At 43.9% G+C, this 21,222-nt stretch overlaps 1 protein-coding gene across 1 annotated transcript in view; it reads left to right on the top strand.

The window, feature by feature from the left end:
* Positions 1-20,937, top strand: part of LOC146653294 (cadherin-2-like) — a 110,455-nt gene extending 89,518 nt beyond the window's left edge. The window contains exons 14-16 of the mRNA XM_085382992.1: positions 3,978-4,117; positions 11,222-11,383; positions 17,331-20,937. Of these exons, the coding sequence (XP_085239118.1) occupies positions 3,978-4,117; positions 11,222-11,383; positions 17,331-17,537 (509 nt within the window). The 3' untranslated portion in view covers positions 17,538-20,937. The remainder of the gene's footprint in view (positions 1-3,977; positions 4,118-11,221; positions 11,384-17,330) is intronic.
* The last annotated feature ends 285 nt before the right edge of the window (positions 20,938-21,222 follow it).

The raw sequence follows: 21,222 nt of genomic DNA, 5'->3' as shown, positions 1-21,222 counted from the left end.
GTTGCATGACCAGTCCAGTTTATTGTCCACCCACAGCCCGAGGTACTTGTACTTGCTGACCACCTCCACCTCCTCCCCCTCTATCTGAACCGGCAGTGGACCTTCTCTGGACCTCCCGAAGTCCACAACCAGTTCCTTAGTCTTTGAGGTGTTGAGTTGCAGGTGGTTTGTGTGACTCCATGCGACAAAGTTCCTCACCAGACTTCTGTACTCCTCTTCCTGATCATCCCAGATACACCCCATGATGGCCGTGTCATCTGCAAACTTCTGAATGTGGCATAATTCAGAGTTGTAGCAGAAGTCAGAGGTGTACAGGGTGAAGAGAAGAGGGGACAGCACAGTTCCCTGTGGTGCTCCTGTGCTGCTGACCACTGTGTCAGACGTGATGTCCTTCAGCCTGACGTACTGTGGTCTGTCGGTGAGGTAGTCGGAGATCCAAGCCACCAGGCAGGGGTCCACCTCCATCCTGTTCAGTTTTTCCTGAAGCATACAGGGCCGGATGGTATTAAAGGCACTGGAAAAGTCAAGAAACAGTATCCTGACCGTGCCTTTTCCCAGTTAGCCAGTTAGAATAAAGGCATTTGGGCCAGCTAGGAGACTTTAAACTAGAGCCATCGCCAAAGCTCTGCAGGCTACAGTGAGCTGTGGCAGAAAAATGATTAGTGCAGCAGGCGACATTCAGGGCCAGAGAAGCTTTAATGAAATCTGCTGTACTATATTTTAATAACTGCAGTCTTACTGGAAATTGTAATGTCACCTCAAGTTACACAAGGCATGAACAAAGCATTCAAATCATTATGACGGCCATTTTTGTGAACAAAAACGCCGCCGCTGATAAAGTCTGGCTGTGCCGAGAGGAGGTCAAATGGAGTCGGAGGAAACAGCCACAAGCAGGAGAGCAGCACATCAATATGCCTTTCATGGACCTGCTTCAGGAACTGAGGGACAACGAAAGCAGCCACAAGAGCAAATACTGAACTGAGGCTTGAGCCCTGAAAGACATCACAGTGAGGAGTTTCAGATTTAGAGCTAAGTGAAGTCAGATCAGTTTAAATGAAGTCCTTGATGTGGGGAAGATTCAAGTGTCCACCACTAAAGCAGCTTCAGCCTCTGATAAAAGATGAAGGTTCCTGGTGTTTTACTGCAAATGCTTTTGTGTAGCAGCAAAGACAGCAGGGCTGTGCAGAGAACTGTCAGTATGTTTATTACCATCTTTATAATGCATCTTTATTTTAAATAATGCCATCAGCTCGTGACCATAGACTGTATATAAAAGATGCCCGCAGCCCTGTGACATGCGGCTACAGTCGATGAAAGGCTGGAGCATCGACTTATAAATGAACACCAGCAAGCTACGCTCATAAACAGTATGGGTGCAAACAAACATGCTAACTGGTGCTGAGTAAAGGACTTGCTGTAATTTCACTCACCAACACTGAAGCACAAACGTCTTGGGCAGGCAGCACGCTGCGTCACCTGTCAGGTAACTGCAAATACTCAGAGGCACAAACAGCACAGATAAGCTAAGCTAAAGCTAGCAGAGAGCAGCAGAAGAAACTGCCCACCGGGATACCAGTCAGACTAAATGCTCATGTCATCTCGACACTTTATGGCTTTCCTTGGTTTTACAAATGAAATTCACAGCCCTCCTTGCTAATGCTCGTAGCCACACCCTGAGCAAAGTGTGGCTGCACATCACTGGTTGCATGCTTATCTAAGGGTTAGCACAGGTGTCATCGTTTACTCTCCCCGCTCAGTCGGTTTCAGTTTCCATCCACAGAGAGAAAGAGAGGAGGGGGACGAAGAAGCCTGTCAGGGCTGCTGGCGTTGGAACTTCAGTTGTATATTAATATACGTTTAACTGGCTGGGATTCCTTTGGTCAGCTGGGAGGAGCAGCAGTGTTTAAATGTGTAGCTGACAAGCACACATATGCCTAACTTAAAGGGTTTTTTTTCAATCATATTATATCAGGATATAATGTGTGCTATAGTGTGGGCCCCTGGTGGGCCGTGACGGTACTGCAGGGGAGTCATGTACAGTTACGGTCACCTGTTTATATACATTTATTTATTTATATAAAAAACAAATTAGTTATTTTGAGATATTTCTCATTACTTTGACCTGAATTTACAGTTCTTGAAATGTGTCCCTTGGTCTGAACACTTTGCATATGACTGGGTACCAACACCATTTATAACCAGCAGCCTGGGTTATTTATGATTTTGGAATAAAACGAAGTGCATCAATGTCTCTTGTATTTTGAATAGAGTCAGGCTGTAGACAAGCTGGCCCCCCTGATTTTCTGTTTATATGGAAACGGCCATGTTTTATCTTTTTTTGTGTGCTTCTTTGGCCAAATTCAGAACTCCATATTTTGTGACCTTGGTGGCCAAAGGTAATGTGCAGCACTTTCCAGGGTGTGAACTATTCTCCTTAGTTTGATCTGTTTGTCAGAGAAAGTTGCAAAGCTGCATGTGTCTTTACATCTACCAGCTCCCGGGCCTGAACACCTCCAGATGGGAAGTTTAGGTCTCAGACTGAGGAACATTTCCCACATTATGGGATGATGTAAATTGTGGAGCAGCAGTGATTTGCATTCTAAATAGACTGGATGTGTTGTCTGGTGTCCTGTTGAAAGGCAGTTGGGTGAATAGCTTCCAGCTTTTGCTGATGGTTATACTGAGAAATGTTACTAATGGTGACATTATCGGCTCTCTGGGGTTTCAGTTGTCATTTAGAATTTCTCTCAGCATCCTCGTGTGTTTTGGCCTGTGCAGGTACATTGGTGCAGGTTCATGAATGCAGGCGCACCCTGAGCTGTCTCATAAATCCCTCCAGATTAATGTGATCAGTAAGACAGAGAGATTCACACTGACTTTTAAAACCCACCAGCTGTCTCAAAATAAGAGCTGAAATCCCAGCGTAGGGGAGCAAGTATTTTAAAGAATGGAGTGAAACATGCAGCTATTTTGTATTGAACTGTGACTGTGTACAAGGTACTTGAGGAGATAACAGGGGCTTTGCAGTGGTAATTCAAATCTTGCATCAGAGATGATGAAGTCGGTCTCCTGGAGAACTGCCTCGTGGTTAAAATAGTGAACCCGTCTGTAAAAAGACAGATGTGAAACCATAAATCAGGAGAAAGTGCAGCATTTTGATCTGATGGGACAGCCGTGCGTGCTGCTGTTTGTGCAAAGTTCCACGTTTCGGCTTCAATTCAAATGAAAATCAGGCCCATGCAGCAGCTGCTTTATGGACTGCATGTTTATATCCAGTTTGCAGAGAACTGAAGGTGGAAGACATAAACAATGGAAACATAATGATTTTATACACAAACTGCATGTGAGATGTTTCACTGCTGCTACACTGCCACAGCAGAGACGCAGAGAAAAGAGGGAACATATCTGCAAATTCACAGAAAACAAAGAGAGGAATTAAACCAAAGGCATATTTACGTATCACTGCTGGCATAACTGACATGCATGTCGTGTGAGCGAGGCAGCGTGTGGTCTGCAGGACTTAGTGGAAGGTTTAACAAATGTCTGCTGATGCTTTCAAAGGAAGATGCAAAACAGAGGATGGCTGAAGGTCTCGTCACAAACATGTAGCTGCTAACTAAAGCAAAGTGACTTCGTTGCTGTGTTTTAGGGCAGGGAGATGTTTTTGGACAATACTGGGCCCCAGTGTAACATCATACTGGGACCACTCCAGCTTACATCTCTGACAGAACCATATCTGATATATCTGTGACTATGGGATGGCTCAGTATGTCAGTGGATGGGTCTTTTTTCAGTTTTCTTTCCTACTGTGAGTCAATGGGGGGTTTGTAACGGAGCCTCTGATTGGTAGATGTGTTCTTTCAGTCTGAGCTAAACATGAAACAGTTGGTGGTCTCTGAAGCCCTTCATGGAAACTCACTGGTGCTCACTGAGGTCTTCGTGTGTCCTCATCTGCTTGCGTCACTCTTGCGTTGCAGTGCTGGTGCTGCTGTTTGTGATGTGGATGAAGAGGAGGGATAAGGAACGCCAGGCCAAGCAGCTCCTCATCGACCCGGAGGACGACGTACGCGACAACATCCTGAAATATGATGAGGAGGGCGGTGGAGAGGAGGACCAGGTATACAAATGAACACTTCATGTTTTTGTAACTATTTATATTAGCCTGCTTCCTTCCATCACTGCCATACAGCAGCAACACACACACACACACACACACGTCTTCAGATAGAAGACATAAAACACACACACACACTCTGCAGTTTTCAATCATCTGTCCTCCAGCTAAGATTAAGTGTACTACAAAGAGGACCTCGAAACAGGATTAATTGCTTTCTGTTGGAGAACAATTTCCTGTGTCTCCACACAACTTTTCTGCTGGTGCCAAGCGCATAAGCCGCTCCGCACTTCTACTGCGGAAATGTTTAACCCCCGTTTACCCAGCCGACCACACTCAGGCCTGTTTTACTTTCTATAGAAGCGGCTCTCTGCGAAACAACAAACGTTAAACTGTGAACGATGTAGGAAGTGTGTTTAAAAATGTGAAAAAGCATGCAGGAGAACGCAGGCTGCGGTTCTCAGGCTGCACCATTTTCTCATCTGTAAGTCCTTTTGTTTAGCGCCTCTCCTCCTGCCTGCTGGGCGTCTTCAAACTAACTGCAGTCAGTCAAAATGGAAGCAAGACGATGTCAGCGGTAATACAGAAGCACTGGTACTCGCAGAAAGCGTAGCTTGAAGTAATATCGATGCTATGCTTTAGTTTCCTTCAAGCATCAGAAATAAACAGCAGAGTCAGTCGATTATTAGCCTGTGGAAGACTAACAATGGTTTGTTTTTTCATTTTTGTGATCATATTTATGCTTCTCTAATAATAAATGTAGAATTTGGCTTAGAAATATTACACCAGTCTAATCAGCAGAGTCATAAAGTAAGCTAACATCGCGAGGCTTCATCACTGACGAGGTAGCCTCCTGAAAAAAGCATCTTATTTTGAAGGTGACCTAAAACACAAATAGAAACATGTTACAACATGACACTACAAGTACACAAATACAACAGCAGATTCAACAAAAAGATAAATAAATGTGTCCTTTGTAAGATGACCTGAAACAGCAGAAAGGGAGGGAAGATGATTCTGGTCACACGACGATTCATTCTGGAAAGACCATATCAGGCTGTGTGTGTGAGAGGGTATAAAGATGAATATGGGACAAAAAACTATTTCAAAGAGGAAAGAAAATTCAAAATGAAGTGAAATGAGTGAAATTGCCTTTTGGATTTAGGGTGCAACCAATTCAGCGATTCATACATCAAACTTTTACTAAGCCTGAGAGTTTGGTTTCACAGCTGCACAGAGCTGAACAGAGCACAATCAAGAAATTTGCCCCTTCATCAAAAAGTGAAGGCCGCTGTCATCACCAGCTGGCACAGCCTTAAAGTGTTTAGCCCCCGATAGCCGTCAGCCCAACAGCAGCACTAAGGCTGTAAGCGTGTAGCGTGGTGCGTCGCAGTGATGCTGGTTCCTGATTTCTTTAAGTACCGCGAGGTCACCACTTTCTTCACATGAAATTCCTGAATTTAGAAGGAAGTTTGTGTTTGGTTGTGCGCGCTGTATATCTGTATTTGTAAAGATGACATTTAATAGTAAGACGGTAAAGATGATTGTACTCGCTGTACTTTGACTCAATGGTTTGAGCATGCTAGCATGCTGCTGTGATTCAAACAGCGGGACTGCAGAGCTCTCGTTTTACCTGATGATGGTTCTCATCATCACGTCTGTTCTTTAGTCTCACAGCAGAATTCTCGGGAATAAGTCAGATCCCAAATATGGGACAGACTCATTATTATGAGTGATGCTGGTGAGCACGATGACAAACTGGCACCAGAACCGTTTGAGAGGAGTCACACGCTGCTACAAGCACAACATGAACGTGAAGAAGTGTTTAGAGCAGCCGCCTTTAACACCCACAGACACATTTGGACCCAAAACACTGCACATACTTTCTGACATCTAAAATGAAGATAACACTGATGTATATAGATGGTTTCTACCTTATGCTTTGTATAAGAAACTGTAGTGTGTTGCTTATGAAATCCATGAAGGTCTACAGAGAAACTCAATTTTATTTATGTGATGAACACATTTTGAACATTTTGGACTCTTAAAAAATAATAACAAAAATAAACACTCTGAGTTGAAGGTCTCTGTCAAATGAATTAAAAAGCTGAACTTCAATGATGCACGTAACAAAAACTGTCGTGAGCCTCATCCTTGCATCGGCGTTGGGCTCTCAGAGCGTGTCGCCGAGCCTTGACCTGAATTTAAAAAATAAATTAGAAAAAAGCGCTGTGTCACTAAACAACGAAGAAAAAATATTTACAAGATATCTGCAGAAATATTTATTTTACCTGGTTAATGGGCCGCCTGCTCCTGAACCATCTTTAGCAGGACCGCGAGCTCGTCTGTGAGCGGCATTTGTTTTTAACATGGTGGAGAACAGCTGCTCACATACATGTGTGGATGCAACGATCGACGCGACTCCAAGAGTTATTCCGGTCTTTCTCCACTCCTTCTCCTCACTCCATTTGTGATTGTGAGCAGGAGTGGCCTGCTGATGTGGAGTGTGATGCTTATTATGAGTGACCAAAATTACATATAATTTTATTTTAATATTTCACGATCACAATAATCTTCCAATTTAGAGCGAACACAAATAAAATGCACTTCGATTAAATACCGTGGCTGCGCATGACTGAGGGCAAATAAATTCTAAGGGATGAAAGCGTCGGCCCCTGGCTTAGTACTGAAGTGTATTAGGGTCAACATCTGTGTTATTGTTGTTTTGTTCATTGAGCTCACATTAGTTTGGACTTAATATTGTTTCTGACTCATTCGTCTTCTTCCTCCTTCTGCTGTAGCTGTGCTCACATTTAGACAGAGCTTTGGAAAAGGCGTTTCCTCCTCAGTTATTACATTTGAGTCTAACTCAGCAACTTATAACCCAGTTTGAACACAAAGGGTCATGAAAGCCCCGAGGCTTTGTTCCAGCTCCTCTAAAATAAAAACGGACATTTCCATCAAAAGATATTCATTTTAAATATTTCTCTGAATTTGAAAACTGGGCCTTGATAAGCTTGACGAATCCTATCAATATTGTAAGTGATGAAGTTTTTCCAAACATCATAACAAAGTACATTATTAAGGGGAACACACTCAACAGAGCCTTGAATAAAACAGAGAAAATGAAAGCTGAGTGGCGTGTTGGTTGACTTTGGTTCAGTTCGTACTTTATTCCCTGCGGTTCAATAAACAGAAGCGCTGGTGTAATCTCTCTCCAGGCTAAACAATGGACACAAAGTTAATAAAAGAAAATCAAGGTTTGCTTCTTCCTTTATCATTGCCACAGTAGCACACTGCACAGGCCTTGGATGGTGTCGGGGATCTGCACTGTTTGATAAGGATTTTCATTTCTTTTCTACAGGCAGCTCAGCTCTTTATTTGTCTGGATTTAAGCTTCAGATAAAAAGCAGACTGAGTTCTCGGGAACACACTTGTGTGCTTAAGCATGCCAACACCAAGAAACACAGAGACATACTGTACATATACACACAGTCTGCCACCTGCTGTAGCTCAGGGGCAGAGCAGGTCAGCCACTAATCAGAAGGTCGGTGGTTCGATCCCAGGCTGCCTCCTGGCTGCAAATATCCTTGGGCAAGATACTAACTCCATGTTTGCCTACTGGTGGTGGTCAGAGGGCCCGGTGGCGCCAGTGTCCGGCAGCCTCGCCTCTGTCAGTGCGCCCCAGGGTGGCTGTGGCTACAATGTAGCTGCCATCACCAGTGTGTGAATGTGTGTGTGAATGGGTGGATGACTGAATGTAGTGTGAAGCGCTTTGGGGTCCTTAGGGACGAGTAAAGCAAACAAATGCAGGCCATTAGACCTTCAGCCGGCTTCTGCTTATGCACCATTAGCCAAAAACTGAGCTTCGCATGAGTTCATACAGGCTACAAGGTTGTTCAGCCTCCAGCAGATGATCTGATCTTAGTGCCAGTTCAGCATCAGCTGATGATAACCTTTTACACATTCAACTGACAGATCGTACAGTGTCATCTATAACTGCAAGCTGCTTTGCAAACCGCTTCCTCCCAGCTCCAACATCTGGCCTCATCACTGTCCTATGCTGCGGTCCATCTATGCAGCAAAGACAGAGCCAAACCAGCAACTGTAAACTACTGCAGATCACCGTGTTCTTTGACTAAACTAATAACACGCTATCTTTAAACGCTACGTAAAGGCGTTGACATGAAACAAAGTGAAATACACAGGTGCTCAAACTCTCTCGACATAATCTGATAACAGCGATCTGTGTGGATAAATGTCCGTCACAAGCACAGGTGAATGTGGGATTTGGAAAGTGCGAGAAGCCTGAGATTTAGTGTTTGGGAAGAACAATGACTCAGAATAACACTGAGCGTTTGTTTTTGTGCAAGAAAACATCATTAGAACAAAAGACCAGAGCATGAAAGAACCACAGTACTGCACCATAAAAGAGTCATGAAGGAATTATTAACATTTGTGGAAGTTTTAACCTGTTACGACTGGATGTTAGCAGCAGTGTGCAAAAACCAGGCTCAAGTCCAACATTTGTGTTTCTGAGGTGTCTCAAAAATTCAGCTTAACTTGAAAATCTCAAACTGTGTTTGTTCTTTAATTGTGGTTCCGTAATGATGCAAACAGATATATAGACAAACATATAGTCACTCATAACAAATGACTAAACCTGGGACAACAACTCCACTCAGTTTATAAAAAATGGTCCATCAATTCAGTTTTATTTACACAGCGTCAAATCACAACAACAATCGCCTAAAGGTGCTTTGTAAAGTCGACCCTACAGTAATACATCCAGAGAAAAACCCAACAATCATATGACCCCCTATGAGCAGCACTTTGGTGACAGCGGGAAGGAAAAACTCCCTTTTAACAGGAAGAAACCTCCGGCAGAACCAGGCTCAGGGAGGGGCGGGGCCATCTGCTGCGACCAGTCTGTAAAGACACAAAGTAGCAGCGTTGCTACGCGGGGTGATTACAGCCATAATGCGCTGTGTGGGGGTTTCTCCTCACAGGTTTGTTGGTCCAGGATTTGGGACAATACCTAATAATATTCAGCGCCTTCAGGCGACTGTTGTTGCAATTTTGTGATACATTTTAATTGAACCGAGTTGACATTTTTATTGTTTTTCCTACTAGTTAGTCCTCGAGTGTCGTGCTTTGGTTTGGACTTGACAGCGTCAGCCTGGCAGATGCTCGGAGGTTAATGAGTTTTGCGTTCAGTTGAACCGTCCTTGAATTTAGAAATGCTGACACTTATTATTAAACCTCTAAACGTCAGAACAGGGACAAAGCTGTCACGTCTCCAATTTGTAAGTCATTCGTGTCGTGTAGAAAGAATTCTACATCTTTTCAACAGAAATGTGCTGGCATTGTTGTAAAAACAGTCCTCAAATGAAACATGCATTCAATCAGGTCATGGCAAGTATAGAAAGAAAAGAAGCAAAGATCGTTTTGTTGCTGCCTGGCAGGTTAACGCTGGGCTCTCAGTCACAGTGTTCTTCTGATTGGTCGTTATTGTGAATAAAGCCCAAGGTCAGTCCACAGCCTGTAGTCGATTTTCCCTGGAAACCAGAAAGCATGAATTGTTTTCTGGGAGGTTTCTGCGGTGACTCAGACACAACCATTCACCATGAGCAGGCTGTGACGCTCCTCTGATTGTATCCACGCTGTAGGAGAGAAGGTGAAAGACGAGCTGCGACTCTCTAAGTGGATGCTAATTAGTTTGCTTTAGGGTCGTTCTCATTTTTCCCCGAGGATGATGTGGGAGAAATGGTAGACATTGCATCACGAGAGCCAACTGTGCTCATTTGACTGGGTGAAATTCACTGAAACTGTTAAATACAGCTAAAACAGATAAGTCCATTAGCTGAGTGGGAGACTGCTGCTTTCATGAATCTGTCAAGTTCGTTATGAATTTTAGAATCCTTTTGGTATTTCCACTGCCACAGGCTTGCAGAGTACCTGGCATTAGGCTACGATTAGTGAGAATATATTATTATTCAATGATGGCGAGGATTGTTGGCCAGGAACTAATTTCTTCTCGTTTAGCTTGAAGTGTGAATTTATGGCAGCTTAAATATTCTGTCTCTTTTAAGGTGGAAGTGTTTGAAGTTGAATTCATATTTCAGGACACTCTGGAGGTCGCCGTGTCTCCGTGCATAGTAACGAGACATTTTAAGCCGTACAGGAAATGCAGCGTTTCTGAGTCTTCACTACATTCAGGTAGATTTGGCTGCATGCAGCAGGTTAGTGGGCCACAGCTGTTGCAGCATTGTGCAGAGTGTAGAGAGGGACTTTCATGTAACGACTCTACAGCCGCACATAACAGTAGAGTATATAAGAGAGTGCTCTTAATTCACAACAACACAAAATGATACCCTGAGATGTTGCTCCTGGATAAAACAGCAGTGTAATCCCATTACTGGAGGCAGACATGAGTAATATGGCTCCATTATCTCACCTTAAATACTGCAGTTGTTGACAGTTAATTGTGGTCAATACTCATTTTTCACTCTGAATAAGCAACAGCAAAGTAGAAATCCAAAGAAGTTTTTCTCTGTTCAGAGCAGAGCATCCCTGCGCACCTCTGTCTGTGCTGCCACACAGCAAATCAATAGCACAGCCACCCACTTCACTGCTGGGCTTACAGCTCTGCTATTTTAACAGGAGAGTAGATAAAACACAAAGTGAGCAGCTGAACGGTTATAGCAACTTGGTATAATTGAGCATAAATAGTTTCAGATGTACAGAAACTGGCTGATCTCAGTGCCAACGGCAGCTGATAACCTGCTTCAGGCACTTTTCACACTGGGTCTGTTTGAGCTGCTTTAACCTGCCGATGCTTCTGGTCTGAGGTATGTGCTGTAAAGTCCAACATTACTCTGACATTCATGTAAACTTTACACACAACAGCAACAGGAAACAGCAGTTTAATACATAATATAACACATTATCCTTATGAAGCAATGGGATGCTGCATTAATCATCAATGGACTGTCCTGAGAACTCTGAGTGCTGCACAGGTTGTAGAGCCCTTTAAGGCAGGATTGTGATGCAGGGCTGTGTGACTCACTGTAATGCCAACATTTGTGTGTTTGTGTGGGTGTGCAGGACTATGACCTTAGCCAGCTGCAGCAGCCTGATGCCCTGGAGCCAGAGTGCGTCAAAGTGGGGATCAGACGTCTGGATGAGAGGCCCCTCCACCATGACCACCAGTACCCGCTCCGCTCCGCAGCCCCCCACCCAGGAGACATAGGCGACTTTATCCACGAGGTACGGCAATAAGCAGCATCTTTGAGAGGATACAGACCTGGATGACAACATCTTTGTGTAAAATGTCAGTCCGAACCTGTGCGTGTGCTTCAGTCGACTTCCAGCCGCACACACTTCAGACTGTTCCCAGATTAAATTCCAGTGTTGTACACATGCACTTCTAAGCACACAGGAAGTGATGAATCGCAGCTTCAGTGAAATACAGAGTGTCTGTCTGACAGCACTAAGTGAACACTGTGTCCATAAAAAGCTGGATTTGCCAACATTAGTTACTTTTGCTTCCCTCATCTTTTTTCCTCCTTTGGTGTCGAGCATCAAAGAGCGTCCAGGATGTGTGCAGTTTACCTCACCACCTTAAAGGATTTAAAATATTCAAGTTCAAACAGTTTGTTTAAAGCTCTGTGGAGGTATTCTGAGCTGCCAGTGTGAGAACGGGCCCGTTTCAACAGTTCTGACTGCGGCTATTTAAAACTGAAAGCTGAGCATATTTAAAAAGGGAAGCTCACATTAATCATCACTAAACTGATTCACATTTAGATTGCATTTCATCATTTAGATTGTATTTCATTCTAGGCTCTGCTGTTTACAACATTTCCCTCAAATAAATGTCAGACTCACACTTTTTAAGCATCTTTGATCAAACTGTTGGAAATGATAGTTGTGAGCGTCACGAAGAGAAAGAAGGAAGCACTTCGTGGAGCAGGTGACATTTAGAAAAACACAGAGATGTGATGGCTGATTCTTAATTAGCTCTGCTAATGGTTCGGATTTGCTGGCTTGACATGTGGTCACAGCCTGGCTACCAAACTGGAGGTAAATCCACAACGTTTGGTTAATCCCACAGACCAGCTGAGGGTCCTTAAAGGGCTGATTGAGTGTTTAGGGAAATCCAACTTTGATTGTTTTACTGGGCAAATGTTTTCAGCTATTTCTCATTTCTTTATATTTTGCTTCCAGTGAGTTAGACTCTCTTGGCTTTTTGTAGGATGCTGTTTCTTTGGACATTCACAGGATTTTCTTCTTCTTTTTTTTGCTTAACACTGACGTATGAATCAGGTATTAAAGATGCACCTAAATCAAGAGATAAACCAGTGTTTATATAACATTTAACAGGGTTTAGTAAAGAACTGATATTAAATTGCATCTTTATGCACTTTATTACTCGAAGCCTGTTGCAAGAACAAATATTTTTCGCCCATTTCTTTAGTTGAATCTAAAAAAAAAATGGTAAAGATAACAGAAAAAGTGTTTTTGAACCAACGAGGTGATTCCTGAAGAGCTTTGCTTGTCATATTTTGTCAGGACAAGAGTCTACAGCAGATAAAGAGTGAAAGCATTGTCTTTAGGAAACAGGAAAAAATACACAAAAAAGTTGACATGCAGTGGAAGAGATACATCTGGTGCTTCAGTTTATCCATTTACTGTTTGCACAGCCTCAGCAGAAATGGTCTCAGTGTAAAGCTGGATCTCCAGAAGAGAGGAGAAAAGGATGAGATTAGCCAAATTATACAAGAACTCGGCTGAAAACAGGTCTCATATATCAAGTTATCAACAACCTGCATGGAGGAGTTCGGAAAGGGTACAGTGTTTGTAAAAGTGCAGCTGTTACGGTCAGGAGCTGCATTTTAGCAGTGATGTTGGCATTCTTGTTAAAAATGATCATGAATGCAGAAAAGTCCAGTCAGATTGTGATCCAGCAGGTAACAACACCTGGAAGGCGTCTAATTTGGAACAGCCTTGTTATTCAGCATGTCATTCATCCCAAACACACGACCAACAGAAACAAACCTGAAACACTTTCAGGCACGGATTAGCCTCGCCAGAGCCCGGACTTCAGCATTATCGAAGCAGCGTGGGGTCATCTCGGCACAAAGTGGAATAAACTGCAGCCAACATCCAAAATCGATCCTTAGAGAAGCAGAATTATTCCTGAAGACCGGTTAATCTAATTATCAGAAAAGTCCAGGCTGTGCTGAAGGATCAAAGTGGTCGTACCAGATATTGACTGTCAAGCTTGTTACAAGTTGTTGCCCTAAGTACTGTCATTCCCATACATGTTTCAGTAAATTACTGCACCTATTTCTCATGTTTCTAGCAAAATCTGAAAAACGATGGGGGCTCAAGATTTTTGCACAGTGCTGTAGAAGAACTCATATTTATATTAATGGTCACAGTGTTGCATGAGGCTGCAGCGGCCTTTCTTATGTCAAATGAAACTTCTTATAATCACCGCCTCTGTGAGTGCGCCCCGGGGCAGCCATGGCTACAGTGTAGCTGCCATCACCAGTGTGTGACTGTGTGGATGACTCAGTGTAGTGCACAGCGCTCTGGGGTCCATAGGGACTGAGTAAAGACAAATACAGGCCATTTATAATCATCAGGTTCATATTTGATCTGTTTGAAGAGCGGTTTGGGATTCTGATGCTCTATAGCAGCGGTCCCCAACCCCCGGGCCGTGGACCGGTCCGTGAGTCGTTTGGTACCGGGCCACGAGAGCTGAGGCTCGGATGTGACGTTCATGGTTTTCAGGGGGTTTTATCGTTAACTCTGTTTCCCTGGGTTGTTTCCCGTGTTGTAGTTGTGTCTTATTTTGAAAGAACTATTTACCATAGCAACCAGAGAGCATTGAGGGGCAGAGAGGAGGATGTTACTCTCAGTGTTGTTGGCGCTTTTCAGGAGGACGCTGCTAATAAAGTTACACAATTACACAGTGAATTCATGTTTATTGTTACAAAAGACCACAGTTTTTGTCTTTGTCTGTATCGTTTCATTTTGTTGTATTTATCCACCACACCTTAAAGGCCGGTCCGTGAAAATATTGTCAGACATTAAACCGTCTGTAGTGTAACTACTGCTGGCCTCGACTCATCACAACCCAAACTTGTAATTTAAGTTTAAACAATTAATAATGAAGAGCTTCTAGAACAATCAGATGTGCACACACACAGCACAGGCTCACATGTAAAGACACCTGACCAATCATTGCATTCAGTCCATGTGGATACGAGGTTCTCGTTAGAGTTCATGTACAAACTGTGCAGCACTGACTCGACTGTGAATGAGTAATGACCCACTGTGACGTCACTGTGTGTTTGCCACACGTGTGACTCTTCCTCACAGAAGCACACTCGCTTAGAGAAATAACAGAGTCGTCTTAACCCATCGAAGCATCTCAGAGAGACTTTTTCTTCAACAGAGCTGACATCATAATCTCAAGCACAAAGTTATCTGTACTGATGCAGCTGATGCATGTTGCTGTCTCTGCAGTAGTTGCATCCATATTATCTGCATGTGTGTGTGTGTGTGTGTGTGTGTGTGTGTGTGTGTGTGTGTGTGTGTGTGTGTGTGTGTGTGTGTGTGTGTGTGTGGTTGGGCTGCATAAAGACATCTGCCAAGCACAGCTATGAATAATGATCAGGAGCTGTCAGACATGGCAAGCTGATCTAGACAGCTTAATCCTACAGACATGACAAGCTGACGCAAGCTGATCCCGCCCCTCCCTCTCCGCGTTAATTCTCTCCTTCCATTGAGTTCAGAGTGACAGGAGTGTCTTCAGTCAGATGACAGGCGGGGCCCACAAAACATTTTCACAGCTTATCAGATTTGCTTCTTTCAGTTTAAGCGTCCTGAGTGACAGCGAGATGCAGAAGAAAAGGACTCCTGCTGCAACACATTTGAACAGACTTTTTTTGTTCATAAAAATAGCGCATGTTTGTGAAACACGTATGTTTCCTGTATGTAGGAGGGGTTTGGTGGTTTTAAGTTCAGGCCACCCTGAGTAATCTCTTCAATCTCCTCGTAGAGACAGAGGCAGCATCTGTCCAGCATGACCCAAATCCTCCTCTCTCCTACACTCCATAATCCCTCTTTCCTCCATACTGTCCATCTCAACCCATTCACACACACACACACACACACACACACACACACACACACACACACACACACACACACACACACACACACACACATAACCCCAACCCTAATTATGAGGAGTTGCATAGCCATGGTCCCCACACCAAATTCAAATTGTATTTGTCACGTACAGTCATACATGGTACGAAATGCAGTGGAATGCTTACACAACTGCTCGTGACCTAAAGAAAAAAAGGCTATGAATAAGATAGGAAATAAATATGAAAATTAAAAAGGGTAAATTTAACTAGGAAGGAATAAAATAAAATATAAACATTAAAGTTAAAAAACAAAATAACTGTACAACAAAATACACAGTATAGAAATATATAAGGATGTATGAAGAAATATAAATATTATATACACAATAACAGCAGCTGTACCAGTATTAACTGGAAATGAAGAATATAGTGACCAGTGTTATTTATTATTTAATGTCTTGTGCAGTGCAAATATGCTTAAAGTGATGAAGTGAAAACAATGTCCAGAATGTCCAGTGTGTGTAGGAACTATATGTGTGGGTCAGTACTGTGTGGGGGTGTGATATCGCCTGCAGGAAGAAGCTCCTCCTCAGTCTCTCCATCACAGCTGCATGAACAGTTTGTCCCCACTTCATCCAGAATACAAGGACCTGCCTCGCCCTCCAACCCTCCTCTACCTTACTCTGATCCAAAGTGCTCGTTCTTCTTCTCCTGGGACTGAAGTAGTGGTGGGAGTGAACACTGACATTTCAAATCCCAGTTGGTTGGGAAAGCGAGCTTTGCTCCCTGACGATGGTCTCGGTGGATCCACAGAGATCATCAGCTGGGCTTTTTTGCGGTTTTAACTTGGTCTTGTAACTTTTAGCGCCTGTGTTCAAGCATGAACATAGGTTTCTATAATACCCTCACGCTTACTGTACAGTTACTATAGAAATGTAGGATTACTATAATCCTCTACTTAATACTGTCAGACTTGTAGCTGCTCTACTATAAATTGTGCTTTTCTCAGTCACTGAGATTCTCTGGAGTTGTTACGGGTGGAAAACCTCTGGTATAAATACAGACGTATCTCTTCCTGATCAGCTGAAAGTTTACTTAGCAGAGATTTTCCCTACAGTCTTCAGTGGTTTAGAAGTGATGAGTGTGGAAGTTCCCAGATTAACCTGTGTCAGGATGTTCTTAACCCACAGAAAACAGTGTGTGGGAGGTGTTATCACTCCCTGCTGCAGCGACCACTGATAAAGGAAATGAAACCTTTACTGACCCACTCATTTACTAACAGTAACGCACAACAGAGTGTCAGTATTAGAACCCGTGATGTGCTGCAGGTTCTTGTCTACAGGGGGGATAAAAGACCAAACTTTGGGTGGTCTCCAAAAGGTCTGATGAAGCACATGGTGGTGCTACGATCCTCAGGCTCAGGCAAGTTTGAGAACGACTGGCCTAAAGTCATTTGCAGGCATGAACCCCAGACAGTGTGAGTGGAGTCAGCACCCAGCATGAAACGGTCCACTTCAGACTGGAAATGCTCCTTTTGGTTAGGACTAAGCTGTTGCTAGGGAAGAACATGGATGAGGTATGAAATAAGCACTCTGACCAAGTACAAAGGTCGGCCTCATAGACTACAGTGTGTCATGGGACTGCTTTAGACATTCCACGTCCAGCAGGCGATGACTGAGGGCTCAGTGTAGGAAACATCTCGGAGAAAGCTCGCATAATAATAATAATAATAATGGATTGCATTTTATAAAGCGCTTTACAATTCCACTATTCATTCACTCTCACATTCACACACTGGTGGAGGCAGCTACAGGTGTAGCCAGACTGACAGAAGCGAGGCCGCCATATCGCGCCATCGGCCCCTCTGGTCATCACCAGTAGGCGGCAGGTGAAGTGTCTCGCCCAAGGACACAAGGACCGAGACTGTCCGAGCCGGGGCTCGACCCGGCAACCTTCTGGTTACAAGACGAACACCCAACTCTTTGAATCGCTATCACTCTTATTTCCAGTATTGTTCCCTCACCTTCCTGCTCCCCCTCTTTGTTTTGCAGGGTCTGAAGGCAGCAGACAACGACCCCACCGCTCCTCCCTACGACTCCCTGCTGGTGTTTGACTATGAAGGCAGCGGCTCCACCGCCGGCTCCCTCAGCTCCCTGCACTCCTCCTCGAGCTGCGGAGACCAGGATTACGACTACCTGGGCGACTGGGGGCCGCGCTTCCGCAAGCTGGCCGACCTGTACGGCGGAGGGGACGATTAGCATTCCCTACTAACAACGGCCACTCTGCCCCCCACCCTTGCTTCGGAGCTCAGGTGGCGGGTGGGGTAAAGAAAGATGAAATTGGGTAAACACGGGGTTTGGATCTGCACTTCTGTATTTCTGCGGGACAGCTTGTAAAGAGACTCGCTGCCTCTTAAGGACAGTTTGATGGCACTAGGGGCCATGCTGACTCCTGGCCTAGCAAGGCCTGGCACTGGCTAGCATTCAGGCTAGCTGACATGATCTGAGCGTTAGCCTCGGTGCTAACAAACGCACGCAGCCAGAACAATGCTCTCAGAGAGGATGTTGTCTTTGTGATGGTCGAGAGCTTCGACAGCCATGCTACAGACGCTCATTTACACTTGAATCTTACAGTACAGCAGCACTGGGGTCAAATGTGCCTTTTGTACATTCTTTTGATTGTGTTCAGTCTTGATTCTTTTTGTTGCTTTAAATTTCCTGGTGTTTTGCAGCAGCAACTGGAGGAGCACTGCGCCATGTTAATGAGTGTGTGTGTGTGTGTGTGTGTGTGTGTGTGTGTGTGTGTGTGCGAGCAAGTGTAAACCGTTTCCACAGAGACACACTGGATGGATACTCTAAAGGGCAAAGCCTACTATGAGATGCCTTGGATGATCCTACCAGCAAAAACATGGCTTCAGTGTGCAGCTCTGGGTTTCACTCGGCCTACAGCATCAAACGTCTAGACTTGGATCTGATGCAACACATTGTAGTTGCAGTCGCAGCTGCGTGTGTTGCTTGGTGGCAGTGGTTGCTCATTTTCACAGTGCTCTAGTATTAATGTGACTGTCTGCATCAACAAACCTGGACAAGCTCAGAAGTTTTCATTTTCTCAGAGCTTCTTCGCACGCATTCAGTATCCGTCCTGGTCTTTGAGTGAACAGGAACGTTGCCTCGTCTGGCTTTCACTCTTACATGCTCGAGAACATTTAGTTGGCCAAAATGAGTTTAAACAACTGTTTCTGAATCTGTGAGGTTTGTGCAAACACACGATGTTATTTGTGGTGCAGTTAAACTGTTGTGGTTATGTCCTTGCTGTGCGTTCACAAAAGGGAATTCAGAATGGGATGCAGTTTAGCTTGTTTGCAGGATGACAAAACACTGAAGCAAAGCAGTGAAAAACAAGAAGATAAAATATAATTTCCATTTGGGTGTTTGTGCAGATGAAAGCAAAAGAAAAAGAAAGAAAAACGGCAACAAAGCATCAAGGCCACAAACAAAGGAGCTGGAATCTAAAAACATTTCAAGCGTTTTTGTTTGCTGAGCCGCTGTTGGAGGAAGTGACAGATAAAATTAAAATTCCCATCATAAAAGAAATGGATTGAGTAATGAAATATTTAATGAATATGACAGAGATGCAGCAGTGGGGCTGTGTCTGGGCTGAGCAGACGCACTCTGGATGGAGCTTTTATTTACAGGTGAGCATTTATGTTTGATGAACAGGTTGTGGACAGAATATAAAGCAGCTGACTGATGTTCAGCCTCGACAGCCTGGATATGCATAGTTGTACAAAAGGGAATTTTAAGGTACAGGAAACCTAGTGGTAACGAAGACAACAACAACATGGTAGTGTGTCTCACGTACTATCCAACCAACCTTTGCCCTTTTAGCAGGTCTGTGCAGAGCTACAGACACACACAGCAAACACATTAGGAGCTGCTCAGCATTCAGGACCAAAACTAAGTCAACAGGTCGTTTGTGTCCCACAGAAGCTGAAACGGTGACGTGTCACCTCCCATTACTCTGTTTTTCATAAGAACCAACAGAAGAAAGAGGACATGATCAGAGCTTATCAGGAGCTCCTGTGGTTTCACTCGGCTTCCTCCAGCCTTCTCCTGTTTGTCGTCTCTCTGTTTAAGAGCAGAGTGAATCCTGCCCACTAGTGTAAACCTGCTGCTGTCTGTGAGCGAATTTCACCTTTTTACAAAGTTCATAAACTTTCAGACACGCATTAGTTTCTGTTCACGCCACACTGCACAAATTTGCATCAGCTGCATGGATTTTGCTCCACACTCGGTGCTGATGGGACTTCACAGTTCACTGCAAGAACGCGCCTCTTTTACAGCATCTGTTTTTCAAAGTTCAGGCAGCTCAGCTGATCTCAGTGCCAGCCTACATCAGCTGATGGCTCGGTTCATCGGTAAATGTGTGCTTGAAGCTGTTGTAGCCTTCTCATATTCTCTTTGCTTCTGCAAGCTACTTTGCAGCCCAGCCCATCAGTGAAAAGCTGGAGCTGTCACAGGGGTAGAGGTGGGATCTCCTGGACATGTCACCAGCCTCACTCAGTCTCTTATTCAAATAATTTACTAATGACCAAATAACCTAACCTGGATACTTTTTAATTCTTACTGCAGAAGCATGCACACTTCATACAGGACGCCCTCCGCTTATTTAAATGTGTCTCTGTCACTCACCCACGTTGCTTTCAGGCTTTTTAGACAATGAAAGTGACTTTGTGTGACAGCACACGCTCCATCCTGTGACAGTGGTCATTGGTGATCGACGTCCTCGGGCCCTTTTTTGATTTCACTCATCAGGACTAGTTTTTGCCTGTGAGGCTGAGCCATCATAAGCTACTCCAGGGATTCACCAAACTCAACATTTTTAAAGGGCTTTGATGAAGTTGCATGTTAGCGACACGAACAACCAAAAAAGCGTAGCCGTGGACATCAGTGTCTCACTTCTAAACTTTAATAAAAGGTCCAGTTTTATGCTTTTTGAAGCCGATTTCCAGTATTACCAGGTAATTGAAGTAAACAGTTTGCTGCACCTGTAAAATTGAGTGCAGGGCGCACCACGCTCAGCACCGACGTGCCATCTTGGTGAAGCTGTACGAGTAACATCGTTCCTTTGATGTTGTTTGAAACAAAGGTTGGTCAGACCCAGAGCTGCACAGAGGAGCTGGATATTTTTGCAAGTTTGATTTTCCAAAGCTGGTGAGAAGACATGTACAGTAATGCTAGACTTTAGATAGATACCTTCTGTTGTTTTTTGTTTTGCTTTTATCACGATGTAACGTATGCAGCTGATCGCTAATAAAGGAAGTCATCAGTCCTTGTTTTGTAGCAAAGATACTTCTTGATACTCTGCTGTGGTGGATTAAAAAGGCAATGTTTTCTTCTGTCTGCTGATGATTTGCCTTAGTGTTCTCTGGTACTCTTCAACTGGCTACTCACTGTAAACTGAAACATGTACAGATTGTATTTTTCTCTTGTTGTTCTTTTGGCTGTGGTCTCTGAAAATGACATGCTAATATCTTGAATCCTTGTATATGTGTAATTTGGATTACAAATTAAAACGTTTTTGCATGTTTTTATCTTTTTATTATGGGAAAACAAGAATTTTTGGATGTTTTTTTTCCAGTGAGTTAAACATCAAACCCCCACATACCAGCACGCAGACGCTCAGAAGGCTGGACTCTGCCTTTGGAAAGAGGCGGCTCATCCAAACCTTAAAGGTCAAAGAGATCAATGACATTTTAATTAAAGGTTTTGTCACTTGTGTAAATAAGCCAACTGTTGCATATTTCCACATCCAGTGGGCACAAAGCAGCATTTGGATTGGTGTTTTTATCCCCCTGGCTTCATTTTCCATCGTTCTAAAACAATTTTCTAGCAGCTAAACCCTCCACAGTGTTGATTAGTTGGGCAGTAGGTTTATCAGAGC

Source organism: Rhamphochromis longiceps, linkage group LG15 (assembly GCF_057381845.1).
Source record: "Rhamphochromis longiceps isolate RC_006_pf linkage group LG15, R_longiceps_female_GT1.1, whole genome shotgun sequence".
Lineage (NCBI taxonomy): Eukaryota > Metazoa > Chordata > Actinopteri > Cichliformes > Cichlidae > Rhamphochromis > Rhamphochromis longiceps.
Note: the sequence above shows the minus strand (reverse complement) of the source record. Positions and strands in the feature narration are given on the sequence as shown.